Source organism: Benincasa hispida, chromosome 10 (genome assembly GCF_027475165.1).
Source record: "Benincasa hispida cultivar pf3 chromosome 10, pf3_genome.v1.1, whole genome shotgun sequence".
Classification (NCBI taxonomy): Eukaryota; Viridiplantae; Streptophyta; class Magnoliopsida; order Cucurbitales; family Cucurbitaceae; genus Benincasa; species Benincasa hispida.
In genome coordinates, this window is record NC_143487.1 from 8,898,011 (window position 1) to 8,916,882 (window position 18,872).

Sequence of the window (18,872 nt, forward strand, 5' to 3'; positions counted from 1 at the left end):
GAGGAACGAAATTCCAAAACTGCCCATTATATAACGAGGAAGTGACATTCCTCGTTTAGCACTTCGCACTCATTTTGGTTTTCTTTTTCCCCACCCCAACTCTCTCTTCCAAGGCTGCAGAGACCATGACTGTGATGACTACCGCTCCCGTCGATGTAAACTTTCTATCTCCGAACCTCTCTCCTATTTCTCCCTCTATTTCTCTCTATCTTCTCTCCCTGTAATTCAGATGTAAACACCTTAGTTTCTTGCGAGCTCACTCAATCTCTTGTCTTCTTCTTCTTCTTCTTCTTCCTCCTCCTCCTCTTCTTATATTGTAATTTCAAGTATTAATCTTAATTTCATTGTCTACGACTTGCCTGCTTTTCATCATTTATAGAGTCTTCTTGCTCGGTAATCTAGGGCTTTGCGCTCAATTTCTGGGTTTCCTTCCATTCCGGTGCAATTTTGTTTTTCGTCGTTGCCGTCTGGCGCGTCTGGATTTTACAGAGATATCTGAACTAATCAAGATTTGCTATCGCGGATCCGATTGCTATTTTTAATTTCTGCTTCTACTTTTTTTCCTTCACAGCAACAAGAGGACGAGGAGATGCTTGTACCGCACTCGGATTTGGCCGAGAATAATCATCAACCTATGGAAGGTTTACTTTTCTCACATTTGATCTGTGCAATTATTTCCCCTAACTAATCGAATGTTTTTTTTCTTGCGTCTTGATCTAATTGAATTATTTCGGTGTTTGAGATCATTTCGTGGCTGTACGGTTTACTCAAAGAATCTGGAAATTTTCAGCACAAGTTACCAATTTGGCTACTGTCGAACTTGTTTGTTTGTTTGTTTTTTTCCACCAGGATATCTTCTTGCTTTCTTTATTTCTTTTTCCCTCCTTAAGAGTTACTACATCTCATAGACAAAGGTATGCATTGCCATATCAACTGCTACTTTTGGGAATTTACTTGTTCGGACAAATTAGTTTGTTGTTTCTCTATCGGAGTTAGATTGGAGGTGGTTGTGCTTTTTTGTTTTGTTTTGTATTTTTTCCTGTTTTAAATAAGTCTGGAAAATGCATTAACAGACTAAGTGTTTTCTAACGAGATTTTAAAGAAGTTTTCCGTTTTTTGTTCCCTCTTCCCCTACAAACCATTAGTTGTTCCACAATCGGAAACAGGCAACACAGTAGAGAATCAGCCTGTTGAGGATCCCCCATCGTCAAGATTTACATGGAGAATTGACAACTTCACGAGGCTCAACATAAAGAAGCTCTATTCTGAAATCTTTATTGTTGGCGGATATAAATGGTATACTTCCCTTTTGATGCTAGTCTGTTAAGTCAATATGTCATATATTATATTATATATCTACGTGCACGTGTTTATACATGTGGCCATATTTTTGCACCAAGTAATTCCATCCTCTTTCGTCTAGGCGAATTCTTATTTTCCCAAAAGGAAACAATGTAGATCATCTGTCTATGTATTTGGATGTTGCGGATTCTGCAAGTTTGCCATATGGGTGGAGCAGATATGCTCAATTCAGCTTGGGTGTCATCAATCAAATCCACAATAAATATTCAGTGAGAAAAGGTTCTTTCTCAGTACTTAATTATTTTGGATTAATTTATTGGATATCGTAAGAATTATGTACTATGATTATGTCGATCTTCATTATATTATTGAGATATTGGAGTCTGCTAAACTAGTAGAGAAGATAATATAATCTTTCTGAAGTTGTGCAAGCAAGGACTTGTATGAATTTCGTGTCATGTTTGTGATGGAAATGTAAATTTTATACCGCTTTTATGGCTGGAATGACTTCCTATTTTTGACAGGAACTCGGGTTTCTTTTATTACTACTATGAGTGTTTTGGTCATTCGCTTCCATTTGAATCACCCTAATATGTTCAAGGTCTTTGGGTGTATATTTTTGAAATTATTATTATTATTATTAATTTTGATTTTGTTATCCAGTCGGGACATCTTTTTCATCCGATGCTGTACTAATTCAGTGATAGATATTTCTATGACACAATTCTACCAAATAATTGCAGATACTCAACATCAATTCAATGCCAGGGAAAGTGATTGGGGCTTCACGTCATTCATGCCCCTCAGCGAACTGTATGACCCTACCAGAGGATATCTTGTTAATGATACCTTAATAGTTGAAGCTGAGGTCCTTGTTCGAAGAGTGGTTGATTATTGGACATATGATTCAAAGAAAGAAACAGGTTTTGTTGGTCTTAAAAATCAGGGAGCAACATGTTATATGAATTCACTCCTTCAAACTCTTTACCACATTCCATATTTCCGGAAGGTGGGTGATTGTGCTGTTTCTTCTGGCCTCACATCAATTTCTAGCTATAGAATGAAATCAATCAATTTGAGTAACAATTTTGACCATGCACCATGTTTTTGCTAATGAAATTGATGTACCATCTGGATTCCTCCTTCCCTCACGAGGCATAAAACTCTATCTTGACATCCTAAATAAGTCGGTCTGTTTAACTATAATTTCAGGCCGTGTACCATATGCCTACTACAGAAAATGATATGCCATCTGCAAGCATCCCCTTAGCTTTGCAGAGCTTATTTTATAAGCTTCAATACAGCGACAGCAGTGTAGCTACAAAAGAACTTACCAAGTCTTTTGGATGGGACACATATGATTCTTTTATGCAGCATGATGTCCAGGAACTGAACAGAGTTTTATCTGAAAAACTTGAAGATAAAATGAAGGTAAATAATGTGGCCATGCTTCTCTTTTTGTAGGATGTATTGGATGTATGTATGACCATGCTTCTCAAGTTTTTCTTATAATAAAGAAAATTTGACCTGCCATGAAGAATTTTTTATGATTAAATGATGTTAGTTGATTCATATGAGTATCATTACTTCATTCATGTATACAGGGAACTGTCGTGGAGGGAACCATACAGAAATTGTTTGAAGGGCATCATATGAATTACATTGAATGTATAAACGTGGACTATAAGTCAACAAGAAAGGAATCATTTTATGGTAATTACTCCAATATGAAGATGCTAGGATTCATTTATTATTGGCTGAACAGTACCAATTCCTTTCTAATGTTTTAATTTCAGATCTTCAGCTTGATGTCAAGGGCTGTCGTGATGTGTATGCTTCTTTTGACAAGTATGTAGAAGTAGAACGCCTTGAGGGTGATAATAAGTACCATGCGGAACAGTATGGGTTGCAGGTTGGTTGTAAATTAATCATATGGGACATGGCAAATCTTTATCTGTTCAGTTCAATTAATGTATTTTAACTAGTTAACAAATTTTTGATATCACTTGGCTAGTTATCAAGTAGTTTGAACGACTAAATTTCCACTGAGTTGAATCCAGACCGATGTGCTTTTTATTTACCTGTTCTATTTAAATATTTTATGCCATCCTTCATTTACACATTCCCAGATGAGCAGACCGCTAGTGGATAGTTTTGGTCTTTTATCTTGGGTTTTGGTATATATTTTATGATATTATATTTTGTAAGAAAATGCACTTCATTAAAAGAAATAAAAGAATATACAAGGGCACCAAAAAATAAAAAAACAGCTCCCACAAAAAAGTGAGTTTGACCCTAACTACAGAAATGGACCCTAATTCAAAAAGACAAGAGCAAGATCATGATAAATGACCTAGTGGCAGATGCCCCAAGGATCTTGGGTTTTCATATTGAAAATTGCTAGGATATCTCGAGCTTGATTTGAATATGGTGGACAAACAAGGGGCATACGTGTGTGGCTCTCTGTGGTTGTTAGGCTTTGATTTGATAGTTATTCTTGGAATCACTTTCAGCTTCAATGTTTCATATTTTGAAGGGCTCTAATTTCAAGTTGAGTGTGGAAGACAAGAGGAGAGAAATTCTATTTATTGAGTTTTATTACAAGTGGGGGTAAAAAGGGAATTAACCTAGAATATTATCCAATTATCCAATTAACCTCTTTCTTCTTACATCAATTACATTGTACGACGACCGATCCAATCGTTTTTTTTTTCCACAATCTGATCCGATCATACTGTAAATAGCAGCTTGGTTGTTCGTGAATATAGGATATCACAATCCTGATTTGGATATTGGGATTGCATAAGTATTTGTGGGTGTGTAGGTGGTTAGGCTTGAAGTCTATTCTGAGAAGGTACATTCGGTTTTGAAGGTTTACTTGGTGGTTATTTTGAAATTGAGTTTGGGGAGCAGGATCTGTGGGAACAGAGAACATTAGTAGTTATATTACAATGTCTAATAGGAAAAGAGGCAGAGGCCAGAGGGCAGTCTAAGAACAAAAAGATATTTCAGTATTTCATTACCATTTCGGCAGATGATGCATCTTTCAATGAAAATTGGATACTTAGAATGAGTGTTAGAGGTTCTTGTTGATTCTTTTCAGCTGTGGCTTCCAAATAAAGAAATTAACTGGGAAGTTTTGGGTTGTCTCAGACACTATGGCGGAAAGAGCATGTGATTTTGTGATATATTGGTGATCTTCTGCTGGTGTTCCAGATCCATCATCAATACAAAGTTTACATACAAAAGAGAAGATATTGGTTCTACAAGAAGTCAGCCGTTCACCCACTGTCATAGTTAGTGATTTATGGAGTCTTCCTTCTTAGTTTCACCTTGGCTTGCAAGCTCCCGTTGTGTTATTTTGGTTCCCAGAAGGGGATGAGGGTTTTGGAACAGTCCATTGCTCTTTAAATATTTCACTGTTGATCTCTATTTGATTATAATTGTCTTTAATTATTTTGTTTTTAAATTTTCTTCCCTTTCTTTTCACCCCTTGAAGTTTGTATCACGTGAATGTTTATTCTTTTTCAGTTTGTCATGAGAAGTTGTTTCTTGTAAAAACAAACAAATAAATTAACTTGGAAACTCTATATCCAGATTATGCTACAAAACTTCACCTTTTTATTTTTATTTTTTATTTTTATATATATGTTGCAAAGCTTCTCTATTAAGTATGATCTTTTATATATGAAACTAACATTCGTTTGGAAGAATTAAAGTACAAAAACAAGGACCACTCTGAGGCTTTTGATGAAAGTGGAGCAAGGAGCCAAATCCTCCTTTCCTCCACCATCTTCTAAATGAGATCTTGTACTGGCAACTTTTAGTGTTTTTAGTTTTTAATTTTGGACAGCGACATGTAGTATGATATTATAGGAACCAACAAGTATTGAATTTATGTAAGTGATTTGACCTCCATTTCAAAGAGAGTGGCTCTTTCATGTTTTTAATTACTGATTCTAAGAAATTATGGTGTTTGGATTTCCCCCCAGCGGACTACTAGATAATGTCTTGGACCATAGATCAATGTACTTACCATAAGAAAACATGTGTTTTTTTTGGGTAAAGCCAGATGTTGCGTGGTTTTTGTGTCAAAATCTTATTGTGGAGTTCTTTGATAGAATGCGAGTTTTGAAGAGACATGGAATAATGTTAGTGTCTTTTCAACTCAGTCATAGATGATGGTGTTTCCTTCAGTTGCTTTATGTGATTTCAGATTCTCATCCTATGTAAAGAGTTCTTTCCTTTGTTTCATTTACTGAGGTTGTCCCATGTGAAATTTACCAATACAGGATGCCAAGAAGGGCGTATTGTTCATTGACTTCCCCCCTGTCCTTCAACTCCAGTTGAAGCGATTTGAGTATGACTTCATGCGAGACACCATGGTAAAGGTCAGTATCAGATATGTTTATCTCACCATCATTCTTTTAATAGTTCTTCCAGTGACCCAACAATTAGGAAAATTCAAGTTGTTTTGAGATAACAATTGGCTGCATGGATAGATATAATGAATATAGGATGTTGACCTTTCTTGTTGCTGACTGTGGTATAAGCAGTTACATTGTTTTCTTGTGTCTGATACTATAGATCAACGATCGGTATGAATTTCCCCTTCAACTGGACCTTGATCGAGAAAATGGGAAGTATTTATCACCGGAAGCTGATAGAACCGTGCGGAACCTTTACACTCTCCATAGGTACAATGGATGTCTAATTGTTTGCTCATATGGACATGGAATCAAAAACTATTATCTGTGTGGACGGGCCTCCAATGACTTATGATTGGGTTTGGAAATTTTGAAGTCTGCTTGGTTCTTTCTGTTCTTTTTCTCCCTTTTTTCCAAATAAAAAACTAAATAATTTGTTTTTTCAACGTTTAACTTAGTTTTTGGCAATTTCTTTTTTATTTTAAAAGTTGTAGGAGAAAAAGGTCTCTTCCCACTCTTCTTTTGTTTCCTTAGAACTCGAGGACAATCACTGATATATTGCAATTTTCTTTTAAAGAATATCACATGCACACACACACTTTAAATTTCCGTTGGTTCTAGTGTCCACATTTGTACTTCCTCTTCTCCAAAGGGAGTTCCTTTGTAAGAAAGCCGACCATCCTTTTCCCTCTTTCTAGTTGTTTTATTTCCAAGTTTGGAAATCTTATATCCCCAATGAGATGTATGTGTTTATGTGCACTGAAGAATGATACAAGTGAATGAAAATATTAGAGTTCTTCATGTTAGAAGATTCTATATTTCAATAGATTTTATATAGATGCACGGCAATCAAAATTAAAACGGAATAGAAATGATAAAAGTAAACCACCTTGTCTGCTATGTTGTTTATATTTCAATTGGTCAAACACTGCTATGTTGTTTATATTTCAATTGGTCAAACACAAATAAAATGTTCTTTTGGGCAATTATGTGTGCGCTATTTTGAATTTTGTGGATGGTATTTGAATGCTTTTCATAATTATAGTGCATGTCACCATCTTATACTTGGAGATCTCTTTCTAAGTTTTTTATTCAGTCCATTTGTAAGATATTTTATAAAGTTAATAATCTCTCTTTCTCTCTCTTTTGGGTTCAGTGTCTTGGTTCACAGCGGTGGGGTGCATGGTGGACATTATTATGCCTTTATCAGGCCAACCCTTTCAGAGCAATGGTATTTTATGGACTTATCTTACCTATAATCCAGTTTATTCTTGATTTGCATTTGGCGCTTATCCATTTTAATATCTATACTAATTTGCATTGCTGGATTAACTCAACTATAAGAAATTTCTTCAATTTGAAAGGAAACCAGAACTATGGAAGTTTGCAATGGCTTTAGATTATGTGGTAAATGTAAAGTGCATCTGGTCACTTTTTTGGTACATCTTTCTCATCAAGATTTTGTACCTATGCACAGTCCTCAAGGGGCTGCTCAATTGGTTGCGGGCATGCTTACACATAAACAAAATATCAAAGTCTTAGGTTCAACCCTTTTAATAATCTTAAAACTGAGAAGTTTTATTGGGACCTAGTGTTTGAAGTGGGCATATGGTGTCCACGAGAATAGTTGGGGTGGGTTCCTATCGCAATGTCCATGATTACAATTGAAGAGCCTGAAAAGAAGAACTTATACTTATCACAAGACGAATTTGTGGAAATTGAACAAATTTTTAGATTTCTTTTTGTAACGAACTCATACAATTCTAAGCTCAAATAATTAAACAGCGGGTTTAGTTTAATTTGTGTTGCTCTAACGTTGCATGAACTTTTGGGCTCAGGTACAAATTTGATGATGAGCGGGTAACTAAAGAAGATGTAAAAAGGGCATTAGAGGAGCAATATGGTGGTGAGGAAGAGGTATTATTTCCATGTGAATATTTTCATTGGACTTTAATCTGATGCGCACATATTTCTGCTTATGATATTCTATCCGGTGGTTAACAGTTACCTCAGACGAATCCTGGATTCAACAACACTCCTTTTAAGTTCACCAAATACTCAAATGCATACATGCTCGTGTACATACGTGAAAGTGACAAAGACAAAGTAATTTGCAACGTGGATGAGAAGGACATTGCCGAACATCTCAGGGTATGGTGCTGTTGTTGCATGCTTCTTAGGCGTGATATCAGACAAATGCTAGCCAAGTAGTAGGATACTTGGTTTGGAAACTAATTAAGGGATTTTGAGCTTCACTTCTTTATCTAGTAAGGATCTGATGCATGACAGATCTTCTTGGTTACGTTATCTTGTAAGGATCTTAAGCATAACAGGTCCATTCTTGAGTATTTAGGTCGCTCAACCCAAGAGCTTGTTCATAGCAAAATATTGGAAAAAATATGGGTTTGAAGTGATTGGTATCCAAAGTTGACTCCTACTTCTTTTCCTACTTGTTTTTGTCTTACTGATCCAACTACGTTTACATGAATACCTCAGGAAAGGTTGAAGAAAGAACAAGAAGAAAAGGAACACAAGAAGAAAGAAAAGGCAGAGGCACACCTTTATACTATCATAAAGGTTTGAAGTTGAATCATCCTTCCATTAGTGTTGCAAGTGGCTTTCAATCATAAGTTATTGAATAACCCGAGTTTTGTTAATTTGATCTTCATCATTAGGTCGCTAGAGATGAAGATCTAGTTGAACAAATTGGAAAAGATATATTTTTTGATCTTGTTGATCACGACAAAGTAAGGAGCTTCCGCATCCAGAAGCAAATGCCATTTAACCTTTTCAAGGTACTATCTCTCTCTCTCTGTTTTTTTTTTTTTTTTTTGGTGTGCTGTCTTCAGCAATTTCGGATATAAATCATCTATTTTGCTTAACGGAAATATTGTTATATGGTGTGTGCAGGAGGAGGTGGCTAAGGAATTTGGTATACCCATCCAGCTTCAGCGATATTGGTTGTGGGCGAAACGTCAGAACCATACTTACCGGCCCAACCGACCATTGACACCTATGGAGGAAGCACAATCCGTATGTATCTATCTCTCATCCTTTAAAGGTGGAAATACATTTGTTCCAAAGGCAGGGACATAGCTTGAACTTAAACTTTGCATTCCGAACTTATCTCTGATCTTTTAAAGGTTTAAATACTTTTATTTCAAAGGCATGGACAAGAGCTAGAAACTTCTAGGAAGGGGCCAAACTTTGCTTTCCAAACTATACAGGGAAACATTTTGAACCTTAACTTTTCTGTAAATGTAAGACAAATTGTGGGGTGCAATTCCCTGCAGTTTGGTAAATGTTACTGTTTCATTCTAGAGAACATTTGAAAATGTCATGGCTTTCTATTTAGTTATTTTTTATTTTGTAAAAAGCACTATTATCATTAAGAAAAATAAAAGCACAAGAATAGGCCGGAACACAGAGAACCAAAATGGGAAGGTAAAAAATAAGAAAAATTTCAGAGAAATTCACGTGTCTCTTGACAAGAAAAAAAGATAAGAAAAGAAGAAAGGAACCTTAAATGTTTTGGCATCCAAGAGATGGGTAAATGTGAAAATAAATTGCACCAAAAACTTAAAGGGAAGCAGTGAAGTGAGCATCATAATCAAACATCTTCCCTGAAACATCCTTCTCTTTCTCCCAAGCCAAGTATGTGGACTGTGGCTTTTCATCAATTGCTTGTAAATTGCATTTTGCTTTACTAGCACTCTTCCTTTTCTTCAGATTTACATCTTGTGTTTCATTGTTGCTTCTTTCCATTTAATCCAAAAGTAGAAAAAATATTTCTTCTCCCAATAATATTGGTTATTCTATGGCGCTGATGGAGCCACTCTCATTTACTCCCATGTTTTTGCTAATTTTCTGAAGACGCTCACTCCTATTCAATGGTATATATAGGTTGGACAATTAAGAGAGGTATCAAACAAGGTTCATAATGCTGAATTGAAGTTATTACTGGAGGTGGAATATGGACTGGTAACTGTATCTTATACTTCTTAATTTTGCAATTACTTTCTTATCCCTCTTATTTATGTGATTTTTCAACAATTTCATTTAGGATTCACGGCCTATTGCTCCACCAGACAAGACAAAAGATGATATCTTATTGTTTTTTAAGCTTTATGAGCCTGAGAAAGAAGAGTTGAGGTATTTTATAGATGTTTCATCTTCCCCCTTTCAATTCTATTCACGTGGATTGGTGATGAGTTGACATGGTGTTTCACTCTTTTAACCGTTCTACAATCTTAGATATGTGGGAAGGCTATTTGTGAAGGGTAATGGGAAACCTTTTGAAATATTGACAAAATTGAATGAAATGGCTGGTTACGCACCAGAAGAAGAGATTGAACTTTATGAGGTATGCGGCTTCATCCTTCCAATTAATTATTAATATATGTTTAAATTTGCACAAGTTACTTCATTTTTGCCGGCATCCCCCCCCCCAAAAAAAAAAAATATTATACACATATTCTCATTTTGGTTTCTTTTTAATCTTGTTTGATGAAGAAATTATTGGAAACTAATTTCACTTCGGAAAAAATCTTTGAACATTTCAAGATTAGTTGCTATTTGGTTTTTTAATTTGAGATCAATTAGTTTAGAGTTTCGACTTCTCCTTTTGGCTGTATTTGGTCGTTATGGTTGTAATTGCTATGTTTGTTTTATTTTATATCTTTGTATCTTGAGCATTAGCCTCTTTTCATTCAATCAATGAAAAGTTTAGTTTCCTTTTCAAAAAGGAAAAAATAAGAGAAAATTATGGGAGACAGAATTTTTATTAAGCCAAATGTGAAAAAAAAATGGGGGCATGGGTGAACGCAACAACTGCAACCTAGGAGGTTGCAGTAAGTTTCTCTTGTTGATGTTTGATGTAATGAAAAAGGAATTCACAGATAGGAAGTTTTTGCTATCCTCTTTGTGAACATATATCATCTTTAGTCCTAATAAGTGCTTTATCTTTGGGAATTAGCTTTTGATGCTCTTATGGTCACTACTCACTATGATTAAATGCTTTTGTAGCACTGATAATTGGTTGAATTTGCAACCATATCACTCTTCTTAAACATCCATGTCGGTTGCAAGAAAGATTTCCTTTGACATTCGAGTTTACTGGTCTTGACATTTTTGTAACATAGATTCCTGCTTTAAATTATGACCATTGGTTTTCTGTGGCCTTGGTTAATGATTATTGTAGATATTCCTAAGATTTGCTTTATTTCAGGAAATCAAGTTTGAGCCGAACATTATGTGTGAACCTATTGACAAGAAATTCACATTTCGAGCAAGTCAGGTAATGCTGCTTTTATAAGTGCAGCTGTGTGCTGATTTTTTGAAGTATTTAGGGCAGTTAATCTAAAAGTAAGTTCCCCCCCCTCTCTTTTCTGATGCAGCTGGAAGATGGAGATATTGTTTGCTTTCAAAAATCCCCTCCAGTTGAAAATGCGGAACAGTATCGTTATCCTGATGTTCCCTCATTTTTGGAGTATGTGCATAACCGTCAAGTAAGACATCAACATGTTTGGTGGTACTGCTGTTGGGACATATATCCCAATGCTCGCTCTTAAAGTTTTCGGAATTATTAATATATTTACAGTTTATTTTCGTCAAGAAAGTCTCATTTAGGATGTTAAAATAACTTTTTGGAAAAAGAACAATCGTACTTAACTTTCTGAGTGAAAAAAATCCATTAAAATCCGTCAAGCATTACTATGATAAAATGGAATAATCCATAACAGATGAGTTTGAGATGATAAGAAGCTGAAGTAAGTTGCTCCTTACATCCTTTGAGAAAGTCCAATTGAAAAGGAATTTTAGTTATTCATGCGACAATTTATAACTTTCTAGTGTTCTGGCTCTTGAAATTTAGGTTTGCATGTTTAGAATTTTGTGTTCCAACAAAAGAGGATTTGATTTGAGTTACTGTTATTCATCGTTAACAATTTAAGTCCCTGCTCTGTTATTTCATGGTAAATCTGTTGTGAGTCTGCTAGATTAAAAGCTTCTTCATGATGTACTCATTCTAACCTTTTATTGGATTTTCTTTACAAGATATATGTTTAAACTGGGATTTTGTAAGTATTTGTGTAACTTTCTTACACTTCCTTGAAAAGTCTTGTTTTTGTTTCTTGTTAAAAAAAATCTTCAAGGCTCCTTACCTCTAGGGTTTTGTCCTTTTATGAATGCTGAAGGTTAATAGTTTAGACAGTGGTTCATTCTTTGCAAACTTAACGTTTATTATTATTGTTGTTGTTATTATTATTATTTTTTTTTGTGGTAATGAAGGGAGAAAATTTATTACAGATAACGAAATATAATTGGTCAGTAATCCTATCTTAATTACACAAGTGTTTAAAGAATGAAACGAGAGGGATAAAGGAAGTACGAACTTATAGTTACCTATTTATCTCGTAACCAAAGGCCATAAGCTGAAATCCATTTCAGATGTCAGGAGTCTTGTTAGCAATTAGCATTGTCTACTTCTGTTCTCACCCAAAAGTGATTACAGCATTCAGAAAAAAGCTATAAAATTCCTCTTGTTGTATCCCAATGCAGGATGTTAATTTTGTGTTGATGCAAGCCAAGCACCTTTAATTGTTGTTTTGGTTCTTTTAGTTGTGTTCCTTAATGTTGAGATTAATCTGAAATTTAAAGTTCCCCATTGTAGTGTATGGTGTGCAGGATTGACGTGCTTGTAATTTTTAGAACATCAAATGTGTGTCCAGAAATCACTCAACCTTTCCATTCTTTCTTCGTTATTTGATATGCATAGGATTGTCTCACGAACCTTTTCCTGGCACTGATTGGTCGTGCTTTATTTTGATTTGTGCTATTTGGGACAAGAAACATGAACAAACTTGTTTGACTGTGCATGATTGTCCAGGCACTGATTGGTTGTGTGTAATTGATTTGTGCTACTAGGTTGTCCATTTTCGTTTCCTAGAGAAGCCGAAGGAAGATGATTTTTGCTTAGAGATGTAAGTGGTACAGATTATTTATTATTGTGATACCAATTATGAAGTGCTCACTACTTGATTTACTTTATTACAAAATGCCTCATGACTTCCTGTAATCGTAAATTTCTTGCTTCTTTATTGCATTATCTTGTTTTCTTAGGTCAAAACTTTATACATATGACGATGTGGTGGAAAGACTAGCCCAACAACTTGGTGTAGATGATCCATCAAAAATTAGATTAACGTCACATAATTGTTACTCCCAGCAACCTAAACCTCAGCCAATCAAGTATCGGGGTGTGGAGCACTTGTCTGATATGCTGGTTCATTATAATCAGGTAATAATTCCCCATTCCTGAGAAATAAGCATTATTAATGGTTCATAAAATTTAATGGCTTTTACCTAATTCCATGTACAGACGTCAGATATATTATACTATGAAGTATTGGACATCCCTCTTCCAGAGTTACAAGGTCTGAAAACTCTTAAAGTAGCATTTCATCATGCAACAAAGGATGAAGTGAGTATATACTATATAGTGATTGAATTCTAAGTTTAGGATATGTTACAATATAAGTATTTGTATATGTATTTCTTGCTTGCTTATTTGCATGCGTACGAGTCTGCATGTGTATGCATGGCAGTGCCGACAAACTTTTTTCCTCACAATTATATCCCATGTTATCAGGTGGTTATTCATACAATTAGATTGCCAAAACAGAGCACTGTAGCAGATGTGATTAATGATCTTAAAACAAAGGTATTTCTTAAATTCTTTTAATCCAAATCTGTTGTGGGTTGGTAGACACGTGTCATAAATGCAATTTTATCTTTTATTGGGGTAGGGGCTCTACAATATCCATATCTTTTGTCTTTTTGTCGGTATTTATTTTTATACTTACAATTTACCTTCATGAACAGGTTGAATTATCTCATCCAGATGCAGAGCTCAGATTGCTTGAAGTTTTCTACCATAAGATCTACAAGGTGTGACCGTGAGAGGTCTTTGCATGGCTATTACTTTATATCACTGATATGGTTTTCAATCGATTCTGCTAATAAGATTATTGAAAAAGCATTTTCTTTGAGAAAATAGTAGTCATAAAATTATAACTCTGTTCCTTTATTGGACACTGTAGATGAACAACCTATCGTCATAGTTTAATTCTGTCATCTGATACAGGTGTTTCCTCCTAATGAAAAGATTGAGAACATTAATGATCAATATTGGACTTTGCGGGCAGAAGAGGTGCATTTCTTATGCAAGGAAATCTCTTAGATTTTTAAAATGCAAACCCTCTTACCATTGGTTACTTTGTGGCTTTTGTCTAACCTTATTTTGTCCTTTTTCTTTTTTTACAGATTCCGGAAGAAGAAAAAAACCTTGGTCCAAATGATCGCCTAATCCATGTGTACCATTTCACTAAAGACACCGCTCAGAATCAGATGGTAAGTATGAAGCATCATTATCCTTGTCCAAATAATAGTCATTTGATGATGTTTGGATATTCAGTATTTTGAATAAATAGGATGGTTGCTGGATATGATAACCTCTATAGTGACTACGGAGTTTCCTTTGTTATCTATAGCAAATTCAGAACTTCGGTGAGCCCTTTTTCTTAGTCATAAATGAGGGAGAGACCCTGGCCGATATTAAATTGAGAATACAGAAGAAGTTACAGGTTCCTGATGAGGAATTTGCCAAGGTATTTTGTTAGTTTTTTTTTTCCCTTTGTACTGTGTTCTACTTTGGTAGTTACTTCCATTTTCACTATCCATCTTGGACGAGCCTTATTAAGATGTTTACAAATACATATCTGGAGCACTTCTGATTAATCTAACTGCATTTTGCTGTTTATGTTTGGTCAGTGGAAATTTGCATTTCTTTCTCTAGGTCGTCCAGAGTACCTCCAAGACACAGACATTGTGTCAAATCGTTTTCAGGTTCGTCTTGAAGTTTATTTTTATCCATAGTGTTCTTAGCTTTGAGGAGATAGCATTCTCAATATAATTGTGTGGCATCTGCTTTAGAGAAGAGATGTTTATGGTGCGTGGGAGCAATATCTTGGACTGGAGCACACTGATAACGCACCCAAACGAGCTTATACAGCAAATCAGGTGAAATGTCTATGTCTGGAGAAACACTTGTGCATCTTTTTCTAACATTTGGTGTGGTTTAAAGTGAACAAAATATCGACAGGAAGATTTTGGTGATAATTGCTGTTTTCGTATTTTTGAAAAATTGATGCAGAATCGTCATACATTTGAGAAGCCAGTAAAAATCTACAATTAGTGAAAAGACAAGACAGAGACATGACTGGGTTGGTTATGTCTTTCATAGAGCATTTAGATGAGTTGGAAAATCTACCACACACATTTGGGTTGTTAGATTGGTGAGCACTCGCTGGCATAGAGTTTGCCAGCAGGATTCCATTTTGATTCTGTTGGCCATTTATTCTCTAGCAATGGATGGATATGGAATATGGGATATGGATTATGGATGGGGGAAGGATTTTCTTTTTCCCTTCAATGGATATGTTTGTTTTTAGTGTAAAAAATCATCTCCCCCTGATCTTGTTAATTACAGGCGGAGAGGGTTTCTCTTCCTCACTCCCTCCTCCTAATCATCCTACCTTTGACCTCGCAGAGAAAGAGGCCCTCCCTCAGCATCAGTTGAGTTTGTAATCTATAGTTCATAAACAAGTTTTTTTGACCAGTAGTTAATGTACACAAAGTATAGTTGGGGACCTGAAATATTATTATTGTTATTATTATTAAATTTGTTTTTTCCCCTTTTCTTTTTGGGTTGTTTGTTTCCTTGTTTTTTGTTTAGGTCAGAATTGGGGGTCATGGTTGTAACTGAACTTGTCCGGGTTGTGTATGCATAACTTGTCATCCAGGCATTTCATTTTATCTTTACATTTTTTTCCTTCCTTTTGAGCAGTAAAGAGTTTTACTTGGCTACTTCTCTATCACTTCTATTTTTCTTCCTTTCCATGTCGATCCGAAATTTATTAACATCTTTTTATTTTTTGTCCTTTTTTCCTTTTTTCCATTATTGTTTTATTGTTTTTAACATTCTGTTTTACACATTTTGCATTTTTTTCGTTGGATGTTTTATGTGACTTTTCTTTTTGATTTGTATATATAGAAAAATTGTTGAGTGTAAGGTGTTGAGTTGGCATAATTTAGTGATTTAATATTATTTTTTATAAGGTGGAACTCTCTTTTTCTTCTCATTTTTCCAATCACTTCCCTTCTCATATCACTGTCGCTGTTTCTCTTCACCCAACTGTCCTCTCTGCCGCTTCTCTTTTCCTTCTCTCTTCCTTTTTTACCTGTTCTTATTTCTGTGACTGGAGCTACATAGATTTTATTTTGCTTTGGTTAGACGGATGGTATGGATCATGAATAGTTGATATTTTTGTACGGATGTTTTGCCAAAATAATAATAATAATAAAATAATGAATAAAAACAGAAGCTTGTACAAAAAAATGTGATCCGGCCTATTTTTGGCTGTTGTGCGGGTGGTTTTTTGCGTCTGCAAATTGGTATTTTTTGAAGCAGGCACCATATAATGTCTGCCTCGTCATTTTTCATGTGTAGGTTTTCGTCTTCCTTCACATTAGAATTATTCACACAACAAATAACACTAGTTTGATAAAATATAGATAATAAACAAAAAACAAAACAAAAAACAAAGATGGTATCCGATAGCACAGCAGTACCCACCAGAAAACGGCAGACTTTGGCGGCTGCCGGCCACTCGCCATTATCTCTCCTTTAATTCTTCCCTTCTTCCACCTTTCCTTCTCATCTCATCTTTTCTCTTCTCTTCTGTATTGACTTGAAGCCATGGCTACCACTCCCTTTGAAGTCGATGAGTGCCGTGGTGTCCTCCGCGTTTACAGCGATGGCTCCATAGTCCGTTCCTCCAATCCGAGCTTCAATGTCCCTGTCTTCGACGATGGTTCCGTTCTATGGAAAGATCTTCTCTTTGATCCCATCCACGATCTTCACCTCCGTCTCTACAAACCTGCTTCCATTTCTTCTTCCAAGCTTCCCGTCCTTTTCTACATTCACGGCGGCGGCTTCTGCATCGGCTCCCGCACCTGGCCCAATTGCCAGAACTACTGCTTCCGCCTCGCCGCCGAGCTTCCTGCTCTCGTCATCTCCCCGGACTATCGTCTCGCTCCCGAGAATCGCCTTCCGGCCGCTATCGATGACGGCTTCGCGGCTCTCCGGTGGCTCCAAGCCCAAGCTGAATCCGACCATCCTGATCCCTGGCTGGCCGACGTCGCCGATTTCAGCAGAGTTTTCATCAGCGGTGACTCCGCCGGTGGGAACATCGCTCACCATCTTGCGGCGGGACTGGGCCTAGGTTCGCCTGAGTTGGCGCCAGTTCGAGTGAGAGGCTACGTTCTCCTGGCGCCATTCTTCGGCGGGACGGTGAGGACTCGGTCCGAGGCAGAAGGCTCCAAAGAAGCCTTCCTGAATCTGGAGCTCATCGATAGGTTGAAATCAGATTGTGAAATTTGAATTTGAAGTTCAATTTGAGTTACAATTTCAGTGAAGTTAAGATTTGGTTTTAACCATTTGAGCAGGTTTTGGAGATTGTCGATCCCGATCGGAAGCAGCGCCGATCATCCTCTTGTGGACGTGTTTGGACCGAGCAGCCGGAACTTGAAGGCGGTGGAGATGGATCCGATAATGGTGGTGGTGGGCGGCGCTGATCTGTTGAAAGATCGAGCGGTGGAGTACGCAGAGAAGCTGAAGAAACAGGGGAAGAAGATAGAATTGGTGGAGTTTGAAGGAAAACAACACGGATTCTTCACCATTGATCCAAATTCTGAAGCTTCTAACCAATTAATGCTTCTCATCAACCACTTCATTGCTCAACATTCACTCTGATTCCTTCATCCCTTTTCCATTCCCCTATCAATCTGCTTAATAAAAATGTTCCAATCGTAATCCATATGTTCATAAACCATCAAACTATGTTTTAATTTTCTTTTAAAAACAAACAAACACAATTTCAAGATAAATTAGAGCTCCAGGACATATGGATCATGGTGAGAGTGATCGAGGAACAGAAGGCCATATGGATCATGGTGAGAGAGATCGAGGAAACGTCTATTGATAATTGAAGTTGATTAATTAATTAAAGGGTCATTTTTAAATATAGGAAAATGAACCAAAAAGTGGATAATTCATCATCATGAATTAAAAAAAAAAAAAATGAAACTTTGAACAGTGGTGGAGTAGGCTTCGGAAATTGAAACTTCCTAACAAGATTCAAAATTTTATGTGAATAAAATTCACAACATTTTACCATCAAACCCCAATCTAAAGAGACGAATGCTCCTTATTTAGGTGTGTGTTGTGAAAAAGATTGAAATTCAATTGAACATGTCTTTTTTCAAGCGGGCAAAGCTGTTGTGGCAATTCACAATGTTTGTAGGAACTTCGCTCGTTGTTGGAGTAGTAGATGACACACAATCTAAGCTTGTTGGCCTTTGTCCAATCGAATGCATGATGTTTGGGTGGAAAATTTTTCTTTATCATTTGTGCCTTCGGGTTGATGTTGATGGTTGCAGCCCTTCAAGCATTTTGATTTCTTTACGTTATAGCTTCATTTAAAAAAAAATGTGAAATATTGATTATGTATTTTTTTTCTTTTTTCAGTACGATGGGATAATGGAATTCGAAAGACCTCTCGAATGTTAACATATACGTTTATATATTCTATCTAAACGAGGCTATGGTGAGAAAAATTTGATTTCTTATTTTGCCCATTTTAGTTGATGATCATAAAGATATCTTATCTAATTTTACATTTAAATCATTAAAAAAAATAACATTTTATCTCTAATAATCTCTACTTCACATTAAATAAAGGGATGTTTTATATAAAAAAAAAAATCATAATTTATCATCTAATATCTCATTCATGAAAATCTTTTTTTAAGAAAATCCAGATTTTATCTCTAATATTTAAAAATATATATATTTTTTTAAAAAAAACCACGTTCTATCACTAATAATCTCTACGTGGGATTTTGTTTGTTTTTAATAAAATAAAATAATGATTTGAGATCTAAATTTTCTAAATAGTCAAATTCATCATCTCATTTGTCATATCTCCACTGTTTTTTCCTTTTCTTTTTTTCCTATTTTGTTAA

At 35.8% G+C, this 18,872-nt stretch overlaps 2 protein-coding genes across 5 annotated transcripts; both read left to right on the forward strand.

Annotated features, from left to right (window-relative positions):
* Positions 1-15,468, forward strand: LOC120087844 (ubiquitin C-terminal hydrolase 12-like). Of its 4 annotated transcripts, none has more exons than XR_005484709.2 (32): positions 1-155; positions 572-641; positions 1,146-1,296; positions 1,424-1,581; positions 2,046-2,311; positions 2,515-2,733; positions 2,907-3,015; positions 3,099-3,214; positions 5,595-5,693; positions 5,890-5,999; positions 6,886-6,960; positions 7,568-7,646; positions 7,734-7,880; positions 8,226-8,306; positions 8,405-8,524; positions 8,640-8,762; positions 9,633-9,710; positions 9,793-9,881; positions 9,984-10,092; positions 10,957-11,025; positions 11,126-11,236; positions 12,654-12,709; positions 12,849-13,026; positions 13,108-13,209; positions 13,378-13,449; positions 13,611-13,691; positions 13,873-13,938; positions 14,052-14,138; positions 14,279-14,395; positions 14,559-14,633; positions 14,721-14,807; positions 14,941-15,468. XR_005484709.2 is itself a non-coding variant. In XM_039044775.2 (32 exons), the coding sequence occupies exons 1-32, from the start codon at positions 126-128 to the stop codon at positions 14,980-14,982; spliced, it is 3,357 nt and encodes a 1,118-aa protein (XP_038900703.2). In that variant the 5' UTR covers positions 1-125; the 3' UTR covers positions 14,983-15,468. The 4 variants fall into 4 exon arrangements, 2 of the variants coding, with proteins under 2 accessions (XP_038900703.2, XP_090162578.1); XR_016524146.1 differs by having other exon boundaries at positions 9,633-9,695; XM_039044775.2 differs by having other exon boundaries at positions 13,611-13,676.
* A 648-nt stretch (positions 15,469-16,116) lies between these two features.
* LOC120087845 (strigolactones hydrolase CXE15-like) lies at positions 16,117-17,869 on the forward strand. The gene is made up of 2 exons (XM_039044777.2): positions 16,117-17,204; positions 17,295-17,869. Exons 1-2 carry the CDS (start codon positions 16,546-16,548, stop codon positions 17,599-17,601), a joined length of 966 nt encoding a protein of 321 aa, XP_038900705.1. The 5' UTR covers positions 16,117-16,545; the 3' UTR covers positions 17,602-17,869.
* The last annotated feature ends 1,003 nt before the right edge of the window (positions 17,870-18,872 follow it).